Below are 25860 nucleotides of genomic sequence, written 5' to 3' on the forward strand. Positions count from 1 at the left end.
AGAAGACTCATATCATAAAATGGCAATTATCTCTAAATAACCTAAATGTACTATGAAACTATAACTACAATCTCAGTATGATTGTTACAATTTTTTTATTTTATTTATTGTTTTTGTATTTGCCTCCTGGAGGCAGGAGCTCACTCTGTCACCCAGGCTGAAGTTCTGTGGCATAATCATAGCTCACTGCAGCCTCAAACTCCTGGGCTCAACTGATCCTCCTGCCTCAGACTCCCAAGTAGGTAGGACTACAGATATGCACCACCACACCCAGTTGATTTATTTTTATTTTTATTTTTTGCAAAGAATGGATCTGATTATGTTGCCCATGCTGGTCTCAAACTCCTGGCCTCAAGGAATCTCCCTGCCTCAGCCTGTCAAACTGTTGGGATTACCAGCATGAGCCACCACCATGCCCGGCCTCAACATGATTCTTTTGTGTATGGAATTTAATGAAGTGATAAAATTGACATGAATGCCTAAGGGGCCAAAAATAGCCGATACTCTCCTAAAAGTATTTTTCAACACATTAACTGATTCTGACTATAGGTAATTGTAATACAAAGAACACTTATAAAGAAATAAAAAAAGGTAATCCAAAAATAAATATGACATGAAACACATGAATACCAGAGAGTAAGGACCTGGCTTTTCAGTGATAGCAAAAAAAAAAAAAAGAATGGTCAATAAACATATGACAAAATGCCCAACCTCATTACTAAACAAAAAATTAAAGACACTGCAAAAATACTATTTTACACCTATGATAGCAAAAACCTTTAAATTCTGACAATATTAAGTATAAAAGATGTTGTAGACCAATGAGTTCTTAATTCTGATAGTGGGAATATAAATTGGCATGAATTTTAGTTTTTCAAATGAGTGAGAAATTATGGAATCCAAATATTAATGAGGACGAGAACCCAGAGAAGTAAGCACAACTAAGCATTTGTCTTTAAAAGAAACATCTGTGAAACTGAGGTACAGGTTTGACAACCTGGTAGAGTATGATAAACAAGACTCAAAATCCAGGAACTTCCTAAGGAAAGACACACCTGACGTTCGCTTTAAGTTGGAACCAGAAGGGCTGACCTCCCTGGACAAGTGTCCTCTAGAAATAAACCAAGTGGATTTGTGTGTGTGTGTGTGTGTGTGTGTGTGTGTGTGTGTGTGCTTAACTTTTCTTTTTTTTTTTTAAGTGGATTTCAACGTGATTTTGTATCACCTGGGTGGTTCTGAGAACCTCAAGCTTTGAATTTGGAATACTCTAGCCCTAGGCAAGCCTCTCGGATCTGGTATAAGCAAGCAAAAATCTTCTCCGCATTTGGAAATCCATCTTTGGAAGATGCCATTATAGGAAACCTCATATGCTTGCTTTTTTTCCCCCAAGTAACATGACTAGCACAAAGACAAAGATAATATTCCACACACAACATAATCACAACATGATTATGTTGTGTGTGGAATTTAATGAACTGATAAAATTGACATGAAAGCTCAAAGGGCAAAAAAAATAGCCAATACTTTCCTAAAAATGTTTTTTCAAAACATTAACTGATTCTGACTATAGGTTAGTAATTGTAACAAACAAGACACTTTCATCAAGAACCCACTGAAGCAATAGACAAAATGATGCTTTCCCCATAATATAATTTCTAACTCTAAACATGACAAGTATTAAAAAAAATTGTTACATACACAGTAAACTTCAAAATACTTTTAAAAAGAAAAAAATAAACAGTATTCTCAATGAACACATGTAGACAAATGCCTGACTTCCAGGTTGAATTTTTACCATGCTTTCTCTATGAGTGTGGTTTGCAGAATTCCTGTTTAAGCCTACTACTTCTCTATTACACTACATTAACTTAAAACCAGGAACTATGAAAACTAATAACCACAGTTATAAATTTGGGAAAGAAGAGAATGAGAAGAAATGCCACAAGTGGGAGAAAATAATGTGCAAAAGACATCTGATAAAGGACTGTTACTCAAAATACACAAAACTCTTAAACCTTAATAAGAAAATAAACCAATTTAAAAATGGGCAAAAGATATACAGATAGCAAATGAGCATATAAAGAGATGCTCAACATCATGTCATTAGGGAGATGCAAATTAAAATGAGATACCCCTACCAACCCATTAGAATGCCCCATATCCAAAACACAGACATCAAATGCTGGAAAGGATATGGAGCCACAGGAACTCTCAAGCACTGCTAGTGAAAATGCAAAACAGTACAGCCACTTTGGAAGACAGTTTGGAGCTTTCTTACACAACTAAACACTCTTAACATAGAATTTAGCATCAAATTCCTTGGTCCCAAAGGAGTATTTAGCCAAAAGAGCTAAAAAATTAGGTCCAGACAAAAACTTTCACATAGCAACTTTATTCACAATTCCCCAAATGTGGAAGCAATCATGGTATCTTTGAGCAGATAAAGAGATAAGCTGTGGAACATCCAGACAATAGAATATTAACCAGTGCTAAAAAGATATAAGCTAGCAAGCCATAAAAAGACATGTTACTAAGTGAAAGAAGCCACTCTGAAGAGGCTATAGACTGTATGATTCCACTTATATGACAGTCACATTCCGGAAAAGCAAAACTATAGAGATAGTAAAAAGATCAGTGGTTCCCAGGCATTAGGGGAGAGGGAAGGATGAAGGGACAAAGAACAGAGGATTTTCAAGACAGTGAAACTATTCTGTATGATGTTACAATGGTAGATAAATGTCATTATATATTTGTCAAAACTCAAAGAATATACAATACCAAGAGTGAACCCCAATATAAACTATGGACTTTGGGTGATAATATGTTAAGGTAGGTTTACGGACTGTGATAAATGTACTACTGTGGTGCGGAATGCTGATATGGTGGATGCTGATAGCAAGGGAGGTAATCACATGTGTGGGGGTGGGGTGGGGAGAGGATACCTGGGAACTCTCTATACATTCTGCTCAATTTTGCTGTGAACTTAAAACTGCTATAAAAAATAAAGTCTCTTAAATTCTTTTTTTTTTTAAATTGAGAAAAGGATGATATGTGAGGATACTTTAAGCTATTAGATTCAGTCAAGAGACTCTGGGGCCACATTTATAATTATCCATTACCTAGCAAGTCATACAGTGAGGGCATGCCCTATACAGCTTACAACACAGAATCCAGCATGATATTCTAAATACCAAAAACAGCAGATGTTATGAAGAATATCTGAAAGAGCCAAGTTCTTTCCTAAAATTATAGACTGTTGTTATCAGTGCCAGAAATAATTAGGAAGTCTATTTTGGAATTCAAACACTTCAGGATTTGCTTTTCGAAGTTCATTTACTAAGGTCTAGTCTCACATCTTCCCTAATCTACTTTTTACTAATTAAGAATTTTGCTGCCATGCCAACAATACATTTTCTTAAAGAAAACAATCTTACAACTTTGAAATGTTAGTGTCATTTTATGCCACAAAACTTTATTTACAAAGTTTTTTAGAATATACTTGCTATCCACCCACTATTCCAAGAGTGAAATGATGTCAAATAGATTACACAGGAGCATAAAACAGAGAAAACAAGTCTACAATATATACAGTGACATAAGTGGTTGCTATTTTTACAGTTTTCTTTTAAAGATAATCTACTGAATTTTTTTTGCTGATAACACTTAAGAGTGATGTTGTCTTCAAATGTAGATTTCCACAAGGAGTCAAGAGTATTACAGTCCAATATATTTTATAGGTGGTATGTGACAATTTACGAGTAACCGCAAATCATTTTTTTTCCCTTTTTTTTCCAAAAGTCTTGGATGATGAAGAATTATGACTTTCACCACCACTATAGTGTTCATATAAAGTCTGAAATTAAAAACACAAATCTGTTTGGTAATTTTTTAGTTCAATGTACTGTCACATTAGATGTATTTTGATGTATTCTAAATATAATACATTTATTTCACTCTTGCTCTTACAGTTGGGAAATTATTTTATAAGCTAATAGAGATCATAAAGAATTTTAAACACCAAGCTTGGTCTTAAGCATTACCTATCACGAGATGTAACTCAATCTTTCTATGAGAGAAATATAACAGAGCTACTAATAAACATACATATGAGACTTCAAGGCCTTATCTCTTTACTTTTTCTTAAATAAAGCTAGTCTTAGGTAAATTCCTATACAAAATGTATTTATAAGGAAACTTTATACAGATGATATTTTAACTAATAAATAGAAGACATTACAAATTATTATATAAATATAATAATTAGATATATATTAAAATCCATGTATTTAAAAATTACTTAAGACTCAGCTAACATTTAACTTATGAAGATGGCAGACATCTTTGCCCTCAAGGAACATACAACCTCAGTGATAAAAGTAACTCATCTACCCCAATTATAGCTATAAGAGGCTTTGAACAAGATATTAGTATAAATTTAAAACATGGAGATACAAAATACAGAGCAATTACAAAACATATTCGGTCCACTTTTAATTACTAAATCCATTGATTTAGCCATTAGCATTTGAGAAAATTTAAGAAAACAGTTACCTCATATCACATAAATGCAAATACAGTGAATGTATAGTAAATTCCTTCAGAAATGTACTCAAGTTCTTGGCAACTTAGATGGACTTTATACGTATCTAAAGAGCTATGAGTATTGATAGTTTAAGTTCCCGTAATTTTATGATAATTGTGTAACTGAAATATATAATTAGTAACTGCTTGTTGGCTAAACCAGTTGGTCAATAAGCATTCATGGGGTTCTAGTAATAACTAGGTGCTTGAAAAATCATGGTATAGATATAAATGGACATTGGAGGCTAAACAGCTTGAGACTTGTGCTTTCAGAATTGTGTTGACTGCTGTATACAGCTTCAAAAAAGCCATTAGATGTAATGTCTCTAAGGAAAAAACTGGCTAAAAGGAATGAATTCAAAAGCTGTGTTAATAATGGTGCTGAGTTAAAAGACACATTATATTCCTGAATGCACCTTATGTGATGATCTACTTTGAACTGTACTGTATGCAGAAGAATACAAATCAAGTAAATCTGTATTTGTCAAAAGGCACATGTTAGGTATCTAAATGTAGAAACATGTTTCATAACTGATCTGATGATTGGACCAACTTTCCTTCAGACTGTTTCCTTAAGTGTTGAATTCACTACATAAAACAGTTAAAATTAATGTAAAGAACAGACATACTTACTTTAGCAGCTTTCAAAATGGAGTTAGGAGAATTCAGACCAACAAGTTGGCCCAGAACATATTTCATTTCTTCAGTGGTTCCCTTGGCCATTTGGTTACCTATAAAATAAATCAATAATACACTAATACCACTAAGAAAAATATAAGTCCATTATAAATACACATTTTGTTTAACAGCACAAGTGATATTCTTGTAATTTATCACTGATTTTAACCCCTTATCTGGAATAAGTAAAAATAAATACCATAAGTAAAGAAAAAAAAGTTTATTTACTTTACTATTTATAATAATGGAACTTCCTTAAGGAAAAAGGCAGGCTGACAAAGGGTAGGCAATTTAGATTCTGTCTTTGTTATATCAATAGGTAAAAGACTGTTTATATTACCAATCTAGTAACAGACAAATTTTTAAAGAAGTAATACCTGGATGAGTTTGAATTTGAACGTATGGATGAGCCAGGAGCTCAGGAATGGATATCCTCTGTTTTGGGTCCCTTTTTAAACAACACTATTAAAACAAAGATATTTTAAAGAGAAACAAAGCAGGTTTTCATATATGACATTGATAAAGTATATTTCCAGATTACATTACATTATAAAAGTTGCTTTTATTAGATATCTCACTCAAGTAATGATAGGATTATTTCTCCCAAGGCACTTTTGCAAAATCCCCAAGTATTTACAAGCTTTAAAACATCTTCAAAGTAAAAAACTAATTCAGTTAGCAATTCTTTTGAATAGAACAGTTATATCTAAGCCAGTTACACAATTCCAATTATTTCAGCATTTAAGTAAATAATTAGTTACATGATATTAATATTACCTTTAACACATCCTGAAGATCTTTCTCTGGAATATCAGGAAATTCAATTTCATGATTAGGATCAATTATGGCATGCAACTTAGAAATCTGATTAATTATATGCTGAAATGGTGTTTTCCCATAAGTCATATAGTACAAAATACATCCTAAGGACCAAACATCACTTTTGGGGCTTATCTAAGAAACAAACAAACACAAAAAAGTTGCTGTTATTTTCATGTAAAATGTAAAAACATATATATTATATATATTTAAAATCATAATTAAATCTCAATGAATGTGTACTACATTATGGTAACATGACAAAACATCTTTTTCTAGTTTCCATTTCAGTTGGTTATTCCATCAGAAGATATGAGCTTTACTTTAAATCTTTCTATAACCTCGTAAGTAAAATATTCCAATTAAGACAAAATATTAAATTCTTTCCAACTTGTGAAAATATAAACTAAAAAATGTAACTATAAGTTTTAAGTTTACTTGTTTTCTCCAGAATTATTGGATTATAAATATTTATATAAGTTCAAAGTATGTATACAGTTTTAAAGGTTGTTTAAATTATGCAACCCTTCAGATAAGACCATTGGAAATAATAAATAAATAATACAACTTTAAACCCAAACGCATGTATTATAGAACTATGCTGAGCTTGTGTGTCCAAAATCCCCAAGTATTTACAAGCTTTAAAACATCTTCAAAGTAAAAAACTAATTCAGTTCTTTTGAATAGATCAGTTATATCTAAGCCAGTTACACAATTTCAATCATTTCAGCTATTTCAAGTAAATAATTAGTTATATGAAATTAATATTACCTTTAACATATCTTGAAGATGTGTTACTAACTGGTAATGCTATGTGTCTGTTTCCTCACCTCTGGTATAGACATTATAAAAGTACATTGTCACGGGCATTAAATGAAAAACCATAAATATGGTTAATCATAGAGAAAAGCTTCTGGTTATCGTAAGTACTGAAGTTGTAAAGCAAATGAAAATAGAATTGATAAATGAAGTCAGGAACTGCTTGTTTAAGATGAACAAAACCACAGAAAGTCTAATAAAAACACAAGAAAGTTAAGTTTTAGAAGAAGAGTGGAGGCTAAACAAATATAAAAAGAATTTAATGAAAACATTTGGCAAAATTTTATGCCAGTTATTTGAAAAACACTTAAAAGCCAGATTTTCTAAGGAGGAAAATATAATTTAGTAAAACAAAACAAAACAAAAAAACACATTTATCAAGCAATGATTCTGAGCTGGATAAATGTACTAAGTACTTTATATATTCTTTCCCATTTAATCCTCAATTTATTTTATAATAGGCACTGTCTATAGGCACAATTTAGAGAGGCAGATCTATGGCTTGAATGAATGCAGGTCCCTGGGACAATTTGTGCTTGCACCCACTGGGTTACACTGATGTACAGAAAGGTTAGCCTGGGAGCCCAAGGCATCACAGTAGGCAAAAGGAGTCCCTGACAAAGGGCACCCAAGAGGCTAACACAAACTCATCAAGGTAGTGAGATAAAGTCAGTGGAAAAGTAGCCAGTGGCAGGCCAGAAAACAACTACATTCTCCAGCTGTACTTGGAAATGTAGAATTCACAAACGAATAAGTGGTGAAAAATAATAAGAATTGCAAACAAAAAAAACCAGCAATGTCTCTGTAATGGCCTAAAAAGTTTTAGAACTTAAAGAAATTGTTATCTGGTAAGTTTATTCAGAAAACAGCGCATTCCCTACTGTTACCAGATAATTGCAATGTAAATAATCTTTTCAGTACCTTTGACTTAGACTTCCCATTCTCTCTGGAGGAAGACATATCTTTGATTGCTTCTGGTGGCATATAATTAACTGTGCCAACCTACACGCCAAGTCAGAGAAAACACAAATCAAAGAAAATATTTCATTCTGCTTTAGATTCTTAAAAATACAAATGCCAAATCCTTGGAAAGTTGGCTAATTATAGATTTCAACGATATCCTTGCAAACTTCAAATAACTGCTGACAATGTTAAGATATATATATCAAATTTCTTCCCAATTGCAGCAAAATGAGTTGGGTTCATAATTAGCAAAGTGACTCCTTTCAGAATGCTGTGCTTTTTCTGTGATTATAGTGGGCAACTAGTAAAGTCTGCCCTAAAAACTGTCCAGGCTAAAATTCTATTAATGGCCATAAACTTTGAGGCCATTGAGGGACTTACCATTCGTTTCTGTGTTGTAACATATTCAACTTTAAAAATACATATTTTTTAAATAAGCCAACCAATACATAAACAAAAAGACCATCTAGCTTTGTCCCACAGTAGTCCTCTGAGTTTCTACAGCATGATATGCCAACCTTACAACAGCCTCATTTTCTTCTAAAATAAATGGTTTGCTTTAAACACAGAATATATCTACTTTAGGGCCTTGACATGGAAGATACTGTCAAGCTGATTTACAACTCATTGTTCTGCCATACTTTTGATATAAAGAGACATGACTCTCAAATAGGGCAAGTTGTCCATCTATTCCTCCTAACAAAGTCTATTTTACTCCTGGGATTAAGGTGAACTCACATCAAAAATCTGTAAACACAAAACATATCATCTTGGCTCCAAGCAAGAATATCTTTTAGATATACTTTGGTGCCATTGCTTTAGTTTTTATAAAAAAACTTCATTAAGTTTGCTGTTACAATATCTATTATAAAAATGTTGCTTATAATACTTATGGCATTTACAATATGAAGGCCCATTTAAGAATTTTTTTTCCAATTTCAGTGATAGGAAAAGGTCTGCTTCTCTAGAAGAATAAAAATAATCTTACCTCACAGACAATGAAAAACATATAACTGCAACTATCTCTTTGCTACAAGGAAACTCTGAGCCAAATTTTCAGGTCAATTTTTGATCATGATCAAGTGATTTCCAAGGAAGGTATTACTGTTTCTCTACTTCAGCTGTAGTAAAACCATTCAAAATTGCTGGGGATATTACCATTTGATCTTGATTTTCTAAATTATAATGATTATGGTTTATATTTTTAAACCCATTCTTATTAAAAGACTTCAAATCCTTTAGAGATGATTAAAAATATAATACTCATTTGCAATATAATACTTCACAGGTGAAAAAAGAATTGAACTCTACTGTGAGATAACCAACATTAAAAGTCTTACCTGAGAATCTTTAACAATACTTGTTGTATCTGGTTGCATTTGGTTTGCGATCCCAAAATCGATTAGCTTTAGCATTCCATCAACTATCAGAAAGTTAGCTGGTTTAAGATCACTGTGAACAATGCCTTTAAAATAAAATTCCACTATAATATTAAACAATGCAAAACATCCTAAGGACCAAAAAATTCAGTCTACAGGTCAAGCTGTATTTATTCCTTCAATTAGTGAATCCAATTCGATATTTATTTTTTTATACATTCTGCAAACACTTACATAGCACTTGATATGTGCCAGGCACTGTTCTAAGCTCGTTGTTTATACAGTACTGAATCATTTAATCTTCACCACAATGCTGAAGTATTATCATCATCCCCATTGTAAGGCAAGGAAGCTAAGGCAATGAGAGTTTAAGTAACTTGTACAAGGTCACACGGCCTAAGTGACGGTGCCATGAGTTGAAGCCAGACAGTCTAGCTTCAGAAATCTATCCTCTTAACCGCTGTGATTCACTGCCCACTAGAGAGCATCATAAATTATACTGTCAGACAGTAAGACCCTAAAGCTCCTGACATCTCCACCCCATAGCCCTGATCTTGATCACTGGTGAATTATCTTTTAACTTATAGAAGGAGGGATATAAGGAGGAGATAAATTACAATTAACTAGGATAACAGTACTAAGAACAAAAAAAATATATAGGATAAGGTAAAGGCAGAGAAAAACCCTAAAAAGAACCAAGGACAAGTAAAAACCAACCCAGAAGGTAGGTCTAACAGTAAAAAACAAACAAACAAAAAACAACTCTCACATAGGGCATACAATACAAAATGATTAGGAGAATGAGTAAACATCTCATATTTTTTAGGATGCCTGAACCCCAAAGTCTTAGACCTGCTATAATCCAAGTATTTGGAGATAAAGATGACAGACTACGTTAATACTGAGAAAAATACATTTTGTATTACAGATGTGGGAACTTGAGTTCGTGTCCTATATCCTTTGGGTTAACAGTGTTTTAAGAAATGGTTTTGTTCCTTTATCTTTAAATAAACTTCTAATTATTTAGTTCATCTAGTTAAAGATACCAACAACCAATGCCTTAAAATTATAGGTATATTTCTCTAAGATGACACTATTAACAAATATTTTAACCTTACAAATATAAAAAACCATTAAATACCATGTTGATGGATTGTGTGAACTGCCTCTAACATATTTTTCCAGTAACTCTTGCGTTCCCATGGATCAATGGATTTTTTCTTTTTAAGCCAACTATTAAGATCAATATTTCCACACTCCATTACCATGTAGATGTACTGGTCCGTGATTTCACTGCAATTAAACAAATAAAAACAACAAAACAATAAATGGCTAGGTTATATCAAAGTTTACTAAATATTTACCTGAAGAACTATAGCAAAAAGTTTTCTTTTTAAATTTAAAAAGGATTCTTACTAATCATAAAGTCGGATGATCTTATCACTGTGTTGTTGTAGTTTATTCAAATAAGCTATTTCGTTCCGGTAACTATCAAGAGTTTGGTTATCTGCTTCTTCTAAGTTCACAAATTTTATAGCATATATCTGTTTCTTTTCATTCAACACCTGAAATACCTACACAGTAGAACAAAGAGAAGTTTAGAATGTACTATTTATACACTGTCACACAATGATTCTAAATGTATTAGAATTTTAGGTTGAGAAAATTCTAAAGGAAATACTGATATGAACAATGAAAAGTTTCGGGCCTATTTTGAGTGTAGAAGGAGAGAAATAATTCTGATAGCAGAGTTACAATCCATTCCCAACGACCTATGATGATGGGCATTCAATAATTTAAAGGTATAAATCTAAAGTTTCTATATCAACATGTAAGAAAAGTTTAAATTTCATATATGTAACAATCTGTTGGATGCCCTAACCAGGGAAACAGCATAAAGAAAAAGACAACCCAAAATGTTAAGGACAAGCCTGGTGTAGTCGTGTGCTCCTTTAATCCCAACTACTCAGAAAGCTGAGGTGGGACAATTGCTTGAGGCCAGGAGTTTGAGTCCAGCCTCAGCAAGATATTGAGACACTGTCTCAAGGAAAAAAAAAAAGTTAAGGATGACTAAAGGCTATGATATAGAGTCAATTCAATTCACAGATGTTGTTTTCTCCATAGTGCCGCGACTTAGCAATTTCATTCATGTGATAGAAAATATTAAAAAATATATACTAATCATAAGCTATCAGTATATCCAGCTGTGAATAGTAGAGTAGGTATGAATTTCAAAGTAAAGCTGGCAGGAACAAGCTGTTCTTGTATGTTGTCAGGATCTCTGAGATCAAAGTCCAATTGCTCTGGCTATAAAAGATGGTCAATTCCTAAGTAACATTTATAGGACAGATAACATTTTTTAAAATAGAAAACAATGCAAATGTAGCTAACTTTCCGCAGAAATGCAACAAGGATGGTGCTTTTAAAACTCAATTCAAATACAAAATGCCTGTGTATACAAGAAAAATTATATTCATTTACCCCTTTTGACATACTTAAGTAAAAAATCATTTAACCTTGACTGCCCAGCAGATACTGGGAAGGAATAAGAAAAGAGTCCAAGTGTTTATGAGGTTGATGTGCTAAAACTGCACTAACAAGGAGAATTTATTAGGCCCCTCAGGTATAGCTTGTGTTTAAGTTTTAAGTATGAGACTCGAATGAAGTATTACTGGTTTTAGTTGGATACACAGCAAATTAGAGGGGGATGGGGCATAAGAGGGATAAGAAAATAACAATACAACAGATAGGGATTTAAAAATAGCAGCATAAAGCCATTTTGTAAAAGGTAAATAACCTCATTAACCCATGACCCTGAATGTGATGGCTAATGCCTTATTTGTATGTTCTGGTAGTATATTTGTACAATGAAATAGCTTTGTATCATAAAAATAAAATTTAAAGATTAGAAAACATAGGATATGAAACTTAGGAAAGACTAGAAAGAAATAACTGTATTTGAGCTCCAGCTCCATCTTTATCAGCAACCTAACTTTGGGTTGTCTCTCAGACAAAAACCCAAGAGAGTTTTCCTTAGTCTCTCAAAACTCAAATGCTGTTAGTAGTACCTACGGCACAGGATTGGAAGGATGACTCAGATGACTGATGTCTGCAGTGCGTTCTGTAGTGTGTCTGGAGTGAAGCAAATGTTAGCTACCATCACGAAGACATTCAGGACAGAATAAAGTGGACATTTTAAAACATGCTAAAGTTTTCGGACATATCAGAAAAAAAAAGTACAGGATACTAAAGCTATTTATGTAATAAGATCTTAAAATTAAGTAAACAAATGAAAACTTTTAAATCAACTTTTTGTATGAATGAGTTTATTATTGCCCCCACTGTCCCTGTTCCGGCAAAACTCTTGCAATCTGGTTTAGGTAAGCCTTATTTCAATTTCATAGAGATCGTGTCAGAATTATGATTTGTTAGTTTTATGGGAAGTTACCAGTGTCTTGACCATTCTCATTACCCCATGACTGTTCTAGATACTCTCAATAGCCTCCTTAAAAGTTGGTCACTGCCTAAACTCTGAAACAGGCAAAGCATAAATGGTATTAGTTTCATAAAGCATGTTACTTTCTTTGAGGAATTTGATTTTTTTCAACTCAATCATAATTAACTTAAATGATAATTTAGTTGAATTCAGAAAATATGGGCCAGCCATCGCTTTATCACTTGGCCCTTGACTTAAGCTTACACCTTCATTATACTCCAAGGAAAAAAATGTTAAAATGCCATTAAAATGCCACTCTACATTCTCTGAAAACATACCACTAAATAAATACCTCTATTAAGTGTCTTTACCTTGATACTACTAAAATATAGCCAAATAACAAATAAATAATATCAGCCAAGTAATTTTTATGAAAGCAACTAAATTAGGTAATTCAAATAGACTGATAAAAGGAAATGTATAATGAAACCAATATTTATTGAAGAGTTGATACACATGGGAATGCACATACCTTATTTATTTATTTATTTGAGACGGAATCTCGCTCTGTCACCCAGGCTGGAGTACAGTGGCACGATCTCGGCTCACTGCAAGCTCTGCCTCCCGGGTTCACGCCATTATCCTGCCTCAGTCTCCCGAGTGGCTGGGACTACAGGCGCCCGCCACTACACCCGGCTAATTTTTTTGTATTTTTAGTAGAGACGGGGTTTCACCCTCTTAGCCAGGATGGTCTCGATCTCCTGACCCCGTGATCCGCCCACCTCAGCCTCCCAAAGTCCTGGGATTACAAGTGTGAGCCACCGCACCCAGCCATCCTTATTTTTCATAAGTTAATAAGACAGCCTTATGCAAGTCTAATTATTGTTAGTGAGATTAGGAAATTACAGTAAAACTTAAAATGAGTCCAACAGTTTTTGTTTAATGTGTTTAATGTGTTTTGTGTTTAATGTGTTTAACAACTTATAATAGCAAAAGAGCTTAGGACGGACAGCTTACTCATTCAACTAATAAATTCAATCCCTATCTGTTCTAAGTACTGTTCTGGATACTGGGGCTAGTATCACTGAGCAAATCAGAAAAACATCACTATCTTCATGGAGCTCACATTCAAGTGCAGGGGGACACAAACAACAAATCAAGTAAGTAAATTACAGAATGTGTTAGAAGGTAAGATACACAGAAAAACAAACCAGGCGGGGAATAGAGAACATTGGTGATTAAAGGTAGGAGTTGCAGTTTTAGAGTGTGGGCAAGGAAGGCCTAACTCAGAAGACACATGATGATATCTAGAAGAAAACAGGATGTTATGTTAAAATAGGCCAGGAAGAACTGAAATAAGCTAACACAGAAAGACAAATACCTCATGTTCTCACTTATATGTGAAATCTAAAACAATTAATCTCATAGAGAAGAGCTCATACCACTTTTGACAATAGTGGTTACCAAAGGCTGGAGGTTGAGGGAAATGGGGAGATGTTGGTGAAGGAATACAAAGGCTCAAATAGGAGATACAAGTTTGGTTTTTTTTTAGATGATTAGCATAGCATGCTGAAAATAATAATTGGATACTATACATTTCAATACTGCAGAGTCAACTGCTAATGTTCTCATCACACAAAAAAATTGAGGTAATAGATGTTAATTAGCTTAATCATTTCACATTGTATTAAAAAAGCTAATACCACCCTGTACCCCATAAAAATATACAACTATAATTTGTCAATATACAATTTTAAAAAATAGACCAGGAGGGCAAGGACTGAGTCAATGAAATCCTTTAGGAGGCTACTAAAGTAATTTAGGTGAAAATACAAAAGTTGCCTTGACCAAAACAATAATGCTGGAGATGATGAGAAACAGATTCTGGAGATACTCTGAAGTAGAACCAACAAGATTTGCTGATTGGCTAGATGTGTGTGTGAGAGTAAGAGGCACCAATTTTTTGGTCAATCAATTGGAAGAATGAAGCTGCCATTTACTGAAATGGGAAAAGCTATGGAGCAAGAGTTGTGTTTGGACATATTGTTTTAAATGCCTGGTAGACACTAAGAAGCGATGTTGAATAGTCAAGTTGAATATACAAGTCTGCAATTCAAAGGAGAGGTACGAGCTGGAAATACAAGTTGGAGAATTGTCGGCATATACATGATATTTGAAACCACAAGACTGAAAGAGAACACCAACAGAATAAGTTTAAGAAAAAGATGAAAGAGGGTTGAGGACTAAGCCCTGGAGCACTGCTTCACTGAGATCAGGAACATGAGGAAAATAGGTATGGCCAGTTTGAGAAGAGAAAAACACAAACCAAGCATGGAAAAAAGCTTGATTGAGAAAAAACATCAGTTGTCCCAAATGCTAAGTAATCCAAAATCTAAGCTAAGAATCAGATTTGGCAAAAAAAACGGAGGTCATTAGTGGTCTTGATTACAGTTATTTTGGTGAATGATGAAGGCAAAAATCTAACGGAAGTAGATTTAATTGAATGATAATTAAAGATGGTAAATTTAGATAATGCTTAAGATGCCTTCAATCTAGAGATGTAAAATGATATAAATTTAGAACTCACATAAGTTTAGAAAATAATCTAATTCCAGAAATTCACTTGTTACTGAATTCTGTTTCTGAAATGAATAACTGAAAACAAAACAAAATCCATCAGCAAAAATCCTTGCTGAATGATTCTAAACATATTAGCAATTTACATCACATTCTGACTCAGAAATTTCTGATTCTTTTGTGATAATACATAGTGGTCATTCACTACCCCATGTCAATGTTTTTGTTATTAAAGAAGAAGTTTAGAAGCATAGGACATTGAAAGGAAAGGCAGGAGACGGGGAATAAGAAATCTAAAGAAGATATGTCACATGTGAGGCAGTGGGAAGAAAAGGGCAGGTGTTAAGATGGCTTTTTGGCTCAAGGGCAACATGGCCCCTATAAGTTAAGGAAAAGCAGCCCTCACAGGTAAAAAGACAAAAAAATAGAAAGTTTAAAATATTTTTATTTATTTCTTAAATATTTTAAGATACTTACCTTGCTTGAACCTCCACTTCCTATCTGCTTTAATATGGAATAAATTCTTCCTTTAACCGAAATGCATTCATTTGCTGAAGAGGATGCTAAAACCTAAATAAGTAAAATATATAAATAAAAGTTCAATCAATATGCCTAAGAAACTAGCTTACATTTGGTATAGTCAACTGCTCCCCATTTTGAAATTATCTTAAATCTTAATTAGAAATGTTACAGTATTTTTAAAAGGACTTGCTCTACTTAAATTTAAAAAACCTTAAAAAATAATGTAGACAAACTTCTAAGATCTCCCCCTTTAACTGGTTTTGACTTCAAAAGAAATTTCGAGGAGGAAAAAAACACTTAATATGCAATCTGCAAACTTATAAGCTTAAAAAAATATATAAAAACTAAAATATAAAATTATATTTTTCATATTTCTTTTCTTTTTCCTTATACCTCTTTACTTACATATGTACATATACACACACATAATTATATGTGTATTTTTTTTTTTTTTTTTTTGAGACAGGGTCTCATTCTGTCTCCCAGACTGGACTGCAGTGGCATGATCTCGGCTCACTGCACCCTCTGCCTCCGAGGCTCAAGCGATTCTCCTGCCTCAGCCTCCCGAGTAGCTGGGATTACAGGCATGCCACTACCATCCGGCTATATCTGTATTCTTCTTTCTCATTTAGCGTTATATTATAAAGGAAGCAATGTGCTAAGGTGCTAAGAGCTCTAGAGTCAATGAGACAAATGCAAATTTCAGCAATGTCCCTGACATGGTTTGGATCTGTCAAATTTCATGTCAAATTATAATTCCCAATGTTGGAGGTGGGGCCTGGTGAGAGGTGACTGAATCATGGGGGTAGATTTCCCCCTCAGTGCTTCTCTGAGAGTTCTCAAGAGATCTGGTGGTTTAAAAGTATGTGGCACCTCCCCACAACTCTCTCTCTTCCTCCTGTTCCAGCCATGTGACATTTGCTCCCTTTCACCTTCTGCCATGATTGAAAGTTTCCTGAGGCGTCCCCAGAAGCCAAGCAGATTGCCAGCATCATGCCTACTGTACAGCCTGTGGAACCATTAGCCAACTCAACCTCTTTTCTTTATAAATTACTCTCAGATATTTCCTTATAGCAGTATGAGAACTCATTAATACAGCCCCACACTTTGTGCTGAGTGATATTCAAAAGTTACTTAATTTTTCGGAACCTCAGCATCTTCCCCAGCAAACTTTCAGGTGATGTACTATACAACCTGCCCCATCATCCCTTTCCTTATACTGGAGGATCTCTCTGTGTACCTATAAATGCTTTGAACAGATGGAGTGCTGAGAGGACTTATTCTGAGCTGATAAAGAAGTTGAAACAAAAAGAGCTCCTGATTAGCTGATTAACCAAGTTGAAATAAGGTCTGAATAAACCTCAATTTAACTAAGGCCTGCTTTAGGTTCCAAATGGTAGACTCTCTCATGTAATCTCCTATTTAAATAAAAAGTTAGTATTCTAATTTTTTCACCTCTAGGATTGAGATACACTGTTGAGTCCATATATATTTTCTGTAACAAAGTGTTGGGCTTTTTGTGTTGTAATTTCATCATTTCCCCACTCCTTTCTTTTGTGCCTCCTCTCTCTTCTTCCTTTCATATTTAAAACTGTGAACATTGCCGAGGGAAGAAAGCAGTTCAATGTCCTTTCCCCATGGCTGCTGACAGTTTTTAAAATAAAATAGTTCTTATTTGTGATTCAACACTAATGTGAACTCCAGTTTCCTATACAGGACATTCCACATCCCCCTTAGTCTGCCCTACTCACTGTGGTTAGAGTTTCCAAAATGCAAATCGGCTCATTTCACTTTCCCTGCTTCAACCTCTTCCAAAGCTTCCCACCCTCTTAGGGTAAAACTTAAGGGCCCAGCAAACCTTGGGACTCACCCCTTCCCCTTCCTGAGCTCTAGCCACACTGTGGCCTCTTTCAGTCCTCTCCTGACACTGGCCTCTTCTAGAAGGCTCCACCAAGCCCCTTCACTTGTCATCTGTGACTCGTCTTCTGGATTGCAACTCAAACAGGGCCTGACAGTAATAGCTAAACAAACGTGTTTTGAATCAATGCATGAATAAACTTGATCATTTTTCCTTTTCCTCTGTAATTTATTATATTGTTTCAATCCTCAAAACACTATCACCTCTTTCTAGTTAGTATCGACTGTCAGTTCATTGTTCTATCCATTATTCTTTCAAACTGCGCAAATTATACATAACGCAAAATTTACCACTTTAACCATTTTTAGGTACAACTCAGTGCATTAAGTACATTCAGTATGTGATGATGAAAAAGTTCTGGAGATGGATGGTGGTGCAAATATCATCACTGAAACTCTATACCCATTAAACAGTAACTCCCCATTCCTCCTTTTCCCTTCCCTGATAATCACTGTTCTTATTCTGTTGACTAATTTTTTTATTAGTTGATTTTTATAGTTAATTACTAATGGGTATTTTTATTGTTTTATTTAAATAACGACTGCTGCTAATATTTCTGATTTACTAAGTGTCATGCTCTGTATTAGGAGTTACATATATATTAACTAATTTAATCTTCATAACCATCCTAGGAGATAGTTAGCTGTATTAATTTTATAGATGATGAAATGGGCACAGAAAGTTTAGGTAACTTGCAAAAGATCACAGAGATGGTAAGTAGTGAGGCCAAGATTCATGCCCAGTGTCTCCAAGGCCCACATTTTCTAACAGTTAATTAAGCTGCCTCTAGGACAGTTATTAGAAACCAACTTTTGCCTCATCAGCAAAAAAACTTTCCTCTTAGTTTAGTTATTAGTATAATACATTCTAGCAGTACCTCATATTGCTATTCTGATATTTTTGAAAATTTACATTTCCAAATGAATTGTATACTAACAAACAAAATGAAGCTGCTCACTAGCAGCTGACAAAACACAACAAAAAGTAACCTCGGCCAGGTGCAGTGGCTCATGCCTGTAATCCCAGAACTTTGGGAGGCTGAGGCGGGCGGACCGCTTGAGGCCAGGAGTTCGAGACCAGCCTGAGCAACATGGTGAAACCATGTCTCTAGTAAAAATACAAAAATTAGCCAGGTGTGGTGATGCGTGCCTGTAATCCCAGCTACTCGGGAGGCTAAGGCATGCAAATCACTTGAACCTGGGAAGCAAAGGTTGTAGTGAGCCGAGATCGCGCCACTGCACTCTAGCCTGGGCAAGAGAGTGAGACTCTATCTCAAAAAAAAACAAATAAATAAAAATAAAAAATAAAAGGTAGCCTTGATTATAAGAGAAGTTTTATCCAGCTATTCAAACTGATCCTTTGGCCTAGTTAAGAGTAACTTCATCAGCTTCTTCAATAATGAACCTCTCAAAGCCACAAGGCACACTCTTATCAGGATAGCAGGAAAGTTTTGTCTAGTGGAAATAAGAATGGCCAAGTTCTTAAGACCTTTCCTGATATCTAGATGCTATAAAAATAAAAGCTGTAAAACTGATAGTATCTTAACATATACCATCATATATAAAGCTTATCGAACCTGTAAATTTTGAAGTGGAGTAGCAGGTATTTGCTGCTGTTGCTGCTGGAAACAGGCAGGTTGGCCATAGGGTGTTGACAACTGACAAGCAGGTGGAAAGTCATTCTTTACAACTGGAGTTCTAAAACTAGGAAATATATATATTTTTTATTTAAAACATTACAATTTAATAAATAAGATTCTGATTGTTTTCAAGTATTTTAAAAGGCTGATATAAACTTAAAGTGCTACATCAAACAGAACCCAAGTCAGTTTACATGATATAGCTGACATTTATTCCAGATATGCCACCACCAAATATTTAATTTTGGGGAATTCTTTCTGAAAGTAAATATTTGTATGCAGACAAGAAATCTTTGTAAGATAAAAAAGATGGCATTTAAAATACAAAGTAGTTAGAGTTATTTTATACGAATTTAGCAAATGTCAGCTTATGGCCGGTCACAGATTTTGAGTGTTTTTTTAAACAGTATTGTTCTATAATGGCTTGCTAGAAACATCAGAAAGCCAGTTACGTCAGAGGAGTTTGGCCTTTGAGCTTAAATCTGTCCAGCATACATTTGTGCTTTGTTTGCTTTGTTTGCTATTAATATATCCTCAACACCTAGAACAATGCTTGGCACGAAAGAGCTCCACAAATATTTGTTAACAATAATTAACTTAATGTCACAAGAAATATCTACTATTGCTATTTTAGTTAGCAATCATTCTTTAAAATATTCTACATATAATAAAACGAGGCAATATATAGTAAAACTATATTAAGTAGGTAAGAGGCTGGGTTATAAAATCTTTAAGGCTAGTTCTAATTAAGATCAAGAATTACATTATGAAAATGAAACGTAAAAGATGACATGGATTTAAGCTATCCCCCAAGACATTAAAGATATAGCCACTGGTTGATGGTTGTAATGTACCACACCCCTTTATTTCCTTTCTCTGAAATGTCATTCATTTTTTTTTTTGTAGTATCCCTTGCGTTCCCTGTCAGCACACTCATCATCCAACTTCTTCACTTATCCATCATTCCTATCCACTCAAGTACTACACCCTTGAATATCCCCAGAACTACATGAACTGTAGCAACCAATCTCTTCCAGAAGCTATCACTTTCCAATTACCACCACTCACGTGAAAAAATTCATCTACTCTTTATCCGCTCTAAGAATACTAACCTTTAAAATCTCTCTCTCAATAGAGAGATATCTGCATGGCAATACATGATTATCAAGACGTTTTACATCCTTAGAATATTTATAGGTTGTAGGTACAGATTACAATATGACAAAAACTACATTCACAACAATCCTTAAAGATATGTATTTTTGCAACCACTTTCCCCTTTCCATTTTATAGATGAAAACAATGATGCTGAGAAAATAATATGAAGTTGGAAAGTCTTTAAAGTAAAAGAGCAGGATTTAATCCCATATTTATTTGGCCCAGAAGCCCATGTTAATTCTATCATACCACCCTGCCAATCAAGCAAGGGGCCAAAAGTAATTACCAGCTCATGTAATCATCCAAGGTATTGCTGCTTGGTGTCTTACAAATAGATTTTGGGTCAAACCATTTAGATGCTGACATTGGCGGTGACTGTTTTGAAACTGAAAAGACAGGTTGCTCAAAAGTGGTGTGTTTCTGCTAAAACAAAATAAGGAACACTATGATTTAGAGTTTTTAAATTAGTTGCCTGTTCACTAGTTTTTACAAATATTACAACTTTTAAAATAAAACAATAACATATGATATACAAGAACATACTAAAAGGGGTAGGCATATAAATATACATTTTAGACTCTCAATAAATTTTTTAGTGTAGTTATTTTACTCCAAATTCTTAAGCCTAGTACATTCTGCTCAAACTGATGGCAAGTACAGGGAAGGCACACAAAATTGTTTAAAACAGAATTTAACATTCTCCTCTATCAGAGCTATTGTAACAGGTATTAAATTCTTATAATCTAAAATAGTAGTCTGTGTTGCTGAAAATCAGCCTTTCTTTAATCAATAAAACTCTATTCCCTTCTCCTCAAATGCGGCAGAATACTAATTACTTAGCAAAATGTGGAACAACAAATGCCTATATTGTGTCTGCCATAAGAAGAGACAGAACCTGCAGAAATTCTTTTTCCAAAAGCATTGTAAAAAAAAAAAAAAAAAAAAGAACCTGTAGGATTCATCCCGTACAAACACCAATGATGAAAGAACATTCGCTGTAGCAGAGATCAGCAAATTACAGCCTACAGGCTCAGGCTGAATGTGGCCTGCTGTCTGCCTATTTTTGTAAACAAAGTTTTATTAGAACATGGCTATGCCAATTTGTTTACATATTGTTTATCGCTTTTATTTTCATGCTCTAATGGCAGAGGTGAAAAGCTACAACAGAGCCCTTCTAGCCTGCAAAGCCTGATAACCCCTTTATAGAAAGTTTGCTATAACCCCTGCTGTAGCACATCTCAATTAAATAGAGAACCAAGTTTTGCTTGAATACTTTTAGTAACTAAGCATCACTAGTCTACAGAGGTTCACTTCAATTTTGGGACAGCTTTAGTTATTAGAAAATATTTGCAAATAAATTGGATTAAATTGGTTTATCTATTATAATTTCAACACACTGGTCCTCATTACGCACTTGAGAATTACAGTGGCTAAATCTATCCTACTTTCTACATTTCAGTCTTGGCCAAGAAATTTTTTTTCCAGGAAAAATTTTCCCTCTTATTTAATACTTCGTGTGTCTACGCTTACGTGCAAGCATGCACATATTTTAGGATTAGTGGTAAAGATGTTACTGAGGAACTGCTGTAGTAAGATTAATGAACAAGGAAAATGAAAGAGATCATGCTCATAGAGTGGAATGTCTGCATTTGCGATTTTAGAGGTCAGAATTGAGGATATAAGGAGTGGGTGGCTAAAGTAAAATTAAGGAAATGGTCATGAGATAGGAAGAAGTTAGAAAAATGAAGGCCAGCTGTAGGACTGGTAATACACAGGAGTGTAGAAGCCAACAAAAACAGTGACAGTTGTTGGGATCTGGTTGATCCAGAGCCTAATATCTTCAAGGAATGATGGGGAGTCACCAGGACTTTCAGAGATTGAGAGTAAGTCAAAAGCATCAAAAGAACAGGCCTTTACAAGAAAGAGGAAGAAATGGTCTGGACACAGAACAGACAGCACATAGCCATTTGGTAAGTGAGATGTGAGACAAAAACATTCCTCCCTTGAAGGGACTGCTGGACAAGCTGTATCCACAAGAAACTGCCTAGATTCTATACTTTTTCTTTTTATGTGTACTATCCAATGGTTTTTAGTTGTGCAATGGTTCACAGCTGTGCAACCATCACCACTATCCAATTTTAGAATATTTTCATCTTCTAAAAAGAAACCTCATACCCATTAGTAATCATTCCCCACTCCCCACTGCTCCCGGCCCCTGGCAACCACTAATCTACTTTCCACCTCTATGGATCTGCCTATTCTGATGATTTTATCTAAATGGGATCATTAAATATATGGGCTTTTGTGGTGAGCTTCTTTCACTTAGCATATTGTAAATGTTAACTTATGTTGTAACATGTACTAGTACTTCATTACTGTTTATTGTTGATTAACATTCCATTGTATGGATGTACCACATTTTGTTTATCCATTCATTGGTTGGATATTTTGTTATTTCCACTTTTTGGCAATTATGAAAATGCTACTATGAATATTTATGTACACGTATTTGTGTGGATGTATATTTTCAGTTCTCTTAACTACAAACCTAGGAGTGGAATTACTGGATCACATAAAGCTATGTTTAACCTTTTGAAGAACTCCCAGACTGTTATCCAAAGTGACTGCACCATTTTACATTTCCACTAGCAGCATATGAAAGTTCTAAAATTCTCCACATCCTCACCAACACTTGTTATTGTCTCTTTAATTAAAGCCATCCTAGTGGGTGTGAAGTAGTATCTAATTATGGTTTTGATTTGCATTTCTTTAATGATCCATACGGTCTTCAGTTCCCTTACAATCCTATTAGTGTACAGTTTCCAAATAGAAAAAAAAGAGGAGATGCTTGTTTGATACAATCTATGCCTCAACCTGTCAGGATCCTTATCATCCGGCATTTGTTATCTATATCTACTACTTACAGATCTTACTATGACAATATTTACCTTTCTCACTTTTATTTTCTCATGAATATATACAGGAGTTTTCTAGAGACTGTATGACATGTAATAATGAAATACATTGAATGCAAAAGCAGACATAAGAATCCAGTCTTCTGTTAAGCCAAATGTTAGATTTGCAAAAACTGTAAAACAATGCTACTCTTCTCACTGTAGTTTTGTTTCAGAAAATACATATTTTTCATAATAATGCATTTATACTCACATGAGTTTATCAGTAATTTTTTTTTTTTTTGAGATGGAGTCTCGCCCTGTTGCCTAGGCTGGAGTACAGTGGCACGATCTCTGCTCACTGCAAGCTCTGCCTCCCGAGTTCAAGCCATTCTCCTGACTCAGCCTCCCGAGTATGCTGGGACTACAGGCACCCACCATGACGCCTGGCTAATTCTTTGTATTTTTAGTAGATACGGGGTTTCACCGTGTTAGCAAGGATGATCTTGATCTCCTGACCTGGTGATCCACCTGCCTTGGCCTCCCAAAGTGCTGGGATTACAGGCATGAGCCACCGTGCCCAGCCCTCACTTATTTTTAATTAATTAATAAACATTTTTAAAATTTCTTGGTTTTACATCCTAATATAGTAAATAGAGATAAATATAATCAACATAAACAAAAGCTCTTTAGGAGCATTGATAATTAAGAGTATAAAAGACCAAATGTTTGAGAACCACTGAATTAACAAAGCCTTTACTGTATTTACTACAAGTCACTGAAAAGAAATGTTAAGGAAACTATGGCCATGAATTGCAGCTATAGCTCTCTAGTATCCTACTTGATCATTCCTTCTGAAAAGCCACCAGGAATGATCATTCAGTATGTTACAAATTCATGTACAGTGTCTAGACTATATTTTTCTATTTTTCTATTTTTATCAATGAGTATGACCATAGGAAACTGTTAAGTGCTTGGGACAGCACTGTGCTAGTTCAGAGATCAGCACACAGTTTTCTGCAAAGGACCAGATAGTAAACATTTTAAACTTTGCAGGCCAGGTGGTCTCTAATACAACTAATCAACTCTGCTCTTATAATGCAAAAGCAGCCATAGACATTAAATGGATCAGTGTGTCAGTGTTCCAATAAATCTTTACACAATCAGGCTAAGAACTAGATTTGGCCCATAGCACCAGTCTATTGGCAATCTAGAAACACTATTGAAGATAGAAAATAATTTGGCCTGACTTACTGAATGTATGACTGCTACTGAACACCATTTTATAAATGATAAAAAAAACCTTTAAATAAACTATTCTACTAAATTTCATATATATTTAATAAAAGAAAACATTTAATATGATCATCAAACTTCAGAAATGCATTATGAACAAAAAAGCAATGTTGTACTGTAGTGGAAAAGTTACCTCTATATTAACCTTTCGGGCTAACTCTGGAATCTGCCACTGATTTGAAGATGCAACAGGATTCTGGTTAATACATGCTGACTTTCTCTTAGATTGCCACTGTTTCTGGTTACTCTCTGGAACCTCTGGTTCTTGGTACTCTTTAGTTTCTGAAATTGTATTTGTTGTCATTAAAAAGCAAGAATATTTGATCATAATAAACTAAGCCTAAACAATAGAACATGTTACAAACTATATTAGTATTTAGTTCTTAAAAACAATCAAGGAGGGAGAGAAACTGAAAGCTTTAAGCCAGCTACTTAACAATTTGCTTTTAGCAAGTCAATTTCACAAAGTTGCACTATAGTCATCTTCCTAAATTGTTACTAAGAACTTTGTCAGAGACCCTGCCACATTTAAATGCTTCTTTACCAATAAATAAGTAAAAATGTAAAAACATATAGATGTTATAAAGTCTTACTAAAAGAGAAGCTAATTCACTTTTCATGGACCGAGTATCCAAGTCTCAAAATGCATTTTAGAACCTTTTTTTTTCCTTTTTGCTTTCAGCCTCAAAGCATACTTTTAAACTCTTTAGTTTCTCCCTTTCCCACCAGGCACTTCCAGGAACAGTGTTCACTTATCTAATCATGTACTTGCTTAGAAATTTCAGGGGCCAGTTTTGAAACGAACCAAGCAGAGATGGAGCTGCAGACTCCTCTTGCTTAGGGGCAGTTTCCATCAGTTAGCCTAGCAGTACCCAGTGAAGTCAGGATGACACAAACCTTACCTCCAGATGGGCGACGACTCAATATAACCATCAGAACAAGACATTCAGACCTGCACCACTCCCACATCTCTCCCACACCTTTTCTTTCCCAAACCCCTTCACTCAGCCCAAAAAGTTGAAATGGTCTTTTGAGGGCATGAGCCTGGCCAGTCCCCAACTGCAAGCATTTGATTAATAAACTGCTTTCCTTTCACCACACCTCACTTCTCGTGTTTTTGGCCTCTGTGTGGTGAATAGCCAGACTTGAGTCAGTTACAAACGTGGTGCCTTGTGTGAGGA

General features: G+C 34.5%; 1 protein-coding gene across 5 annotated transcripts in view; it reads right to left on the bottom strand.

Moving 5' to 3' along the window:
* Nucleotides 1-3437: 3437 nt before the first annotated feature.
* The window catches only part of TTK (TTK protein kinase), a 39786-nt gene continuing 17363 nt past the window's right edge, over nucleotides 3438-25860 (bottom strand). For 2 of the 5 annotated variants that reach the window (XM_015136820.3, XM_015136821.3), the window contains 12 exons: nucleotides 24813-24961; nucleotides 20776-20912; nucleotides 19269-19395; nucleotides 15730-15822; nucleotides 10656-10813; nucleotides 10381-10532; nucleotides 9201-9325; nucleotides 7819-7899; nucleotides 6037-6213; nucleotides 5637-5721; nucleotides 5215-5312; nucleotides 3438-3853 (listed from right to left, as the gene is read on the bottom strand). In XM_015136820.3, the coding sequence (XP_014992306.2) occupies nucleotides 3770-3853; nucleotides 5215-5312; nucleotides 5637-5721; nucleotides 6037-6213; nucleotides 7819-7899; nucleotides 9201-9325; nucleotides 10381-10532; nucleotides 10656-10813; nucleotides 15730-15822; nucleotides 19269-19395; nucleotides 20776-20912; nucleotides 24813-24961 (1466 nt within the window). In that variant the 3' untranslated portion in view covers nucleotides 3438-3769. The remainder of the gene's footprint in view (nucleotides 3854-5214; nucleotides 5313-5636; nucleotides 5722-6036; nucleotides 6214-7818; nucleotides 7900-9200; nucleotides 9326-10380; nucleotides 10533-10655; nucleotides 10814-15729; nucleotides 15823-19268; nucleotides 19396-20775; nucleotides 20913-24812; nucleotides 24962-25860) is intronic. The other 3 variants (XM_015136823.3, XM_078001252.1, XM_078001253.1) reach the window with 2 other exon arrangements.

This window comes from Macaca mulatta, chromosome 4, assembly GCF_049350105.2.
Source record: "Macaca mulatta isolate MMU2019108-1 chromosome 4, T2T-MMU8v2.0, whole genome shotgun sequence".
Taxonomy (NCBI): domain Eukaryota; kingdom Metazoa; phylum Chordata; class Mammalia; order Primates; family Cercopithecidae; genus Macaca; species Macaca mulatta.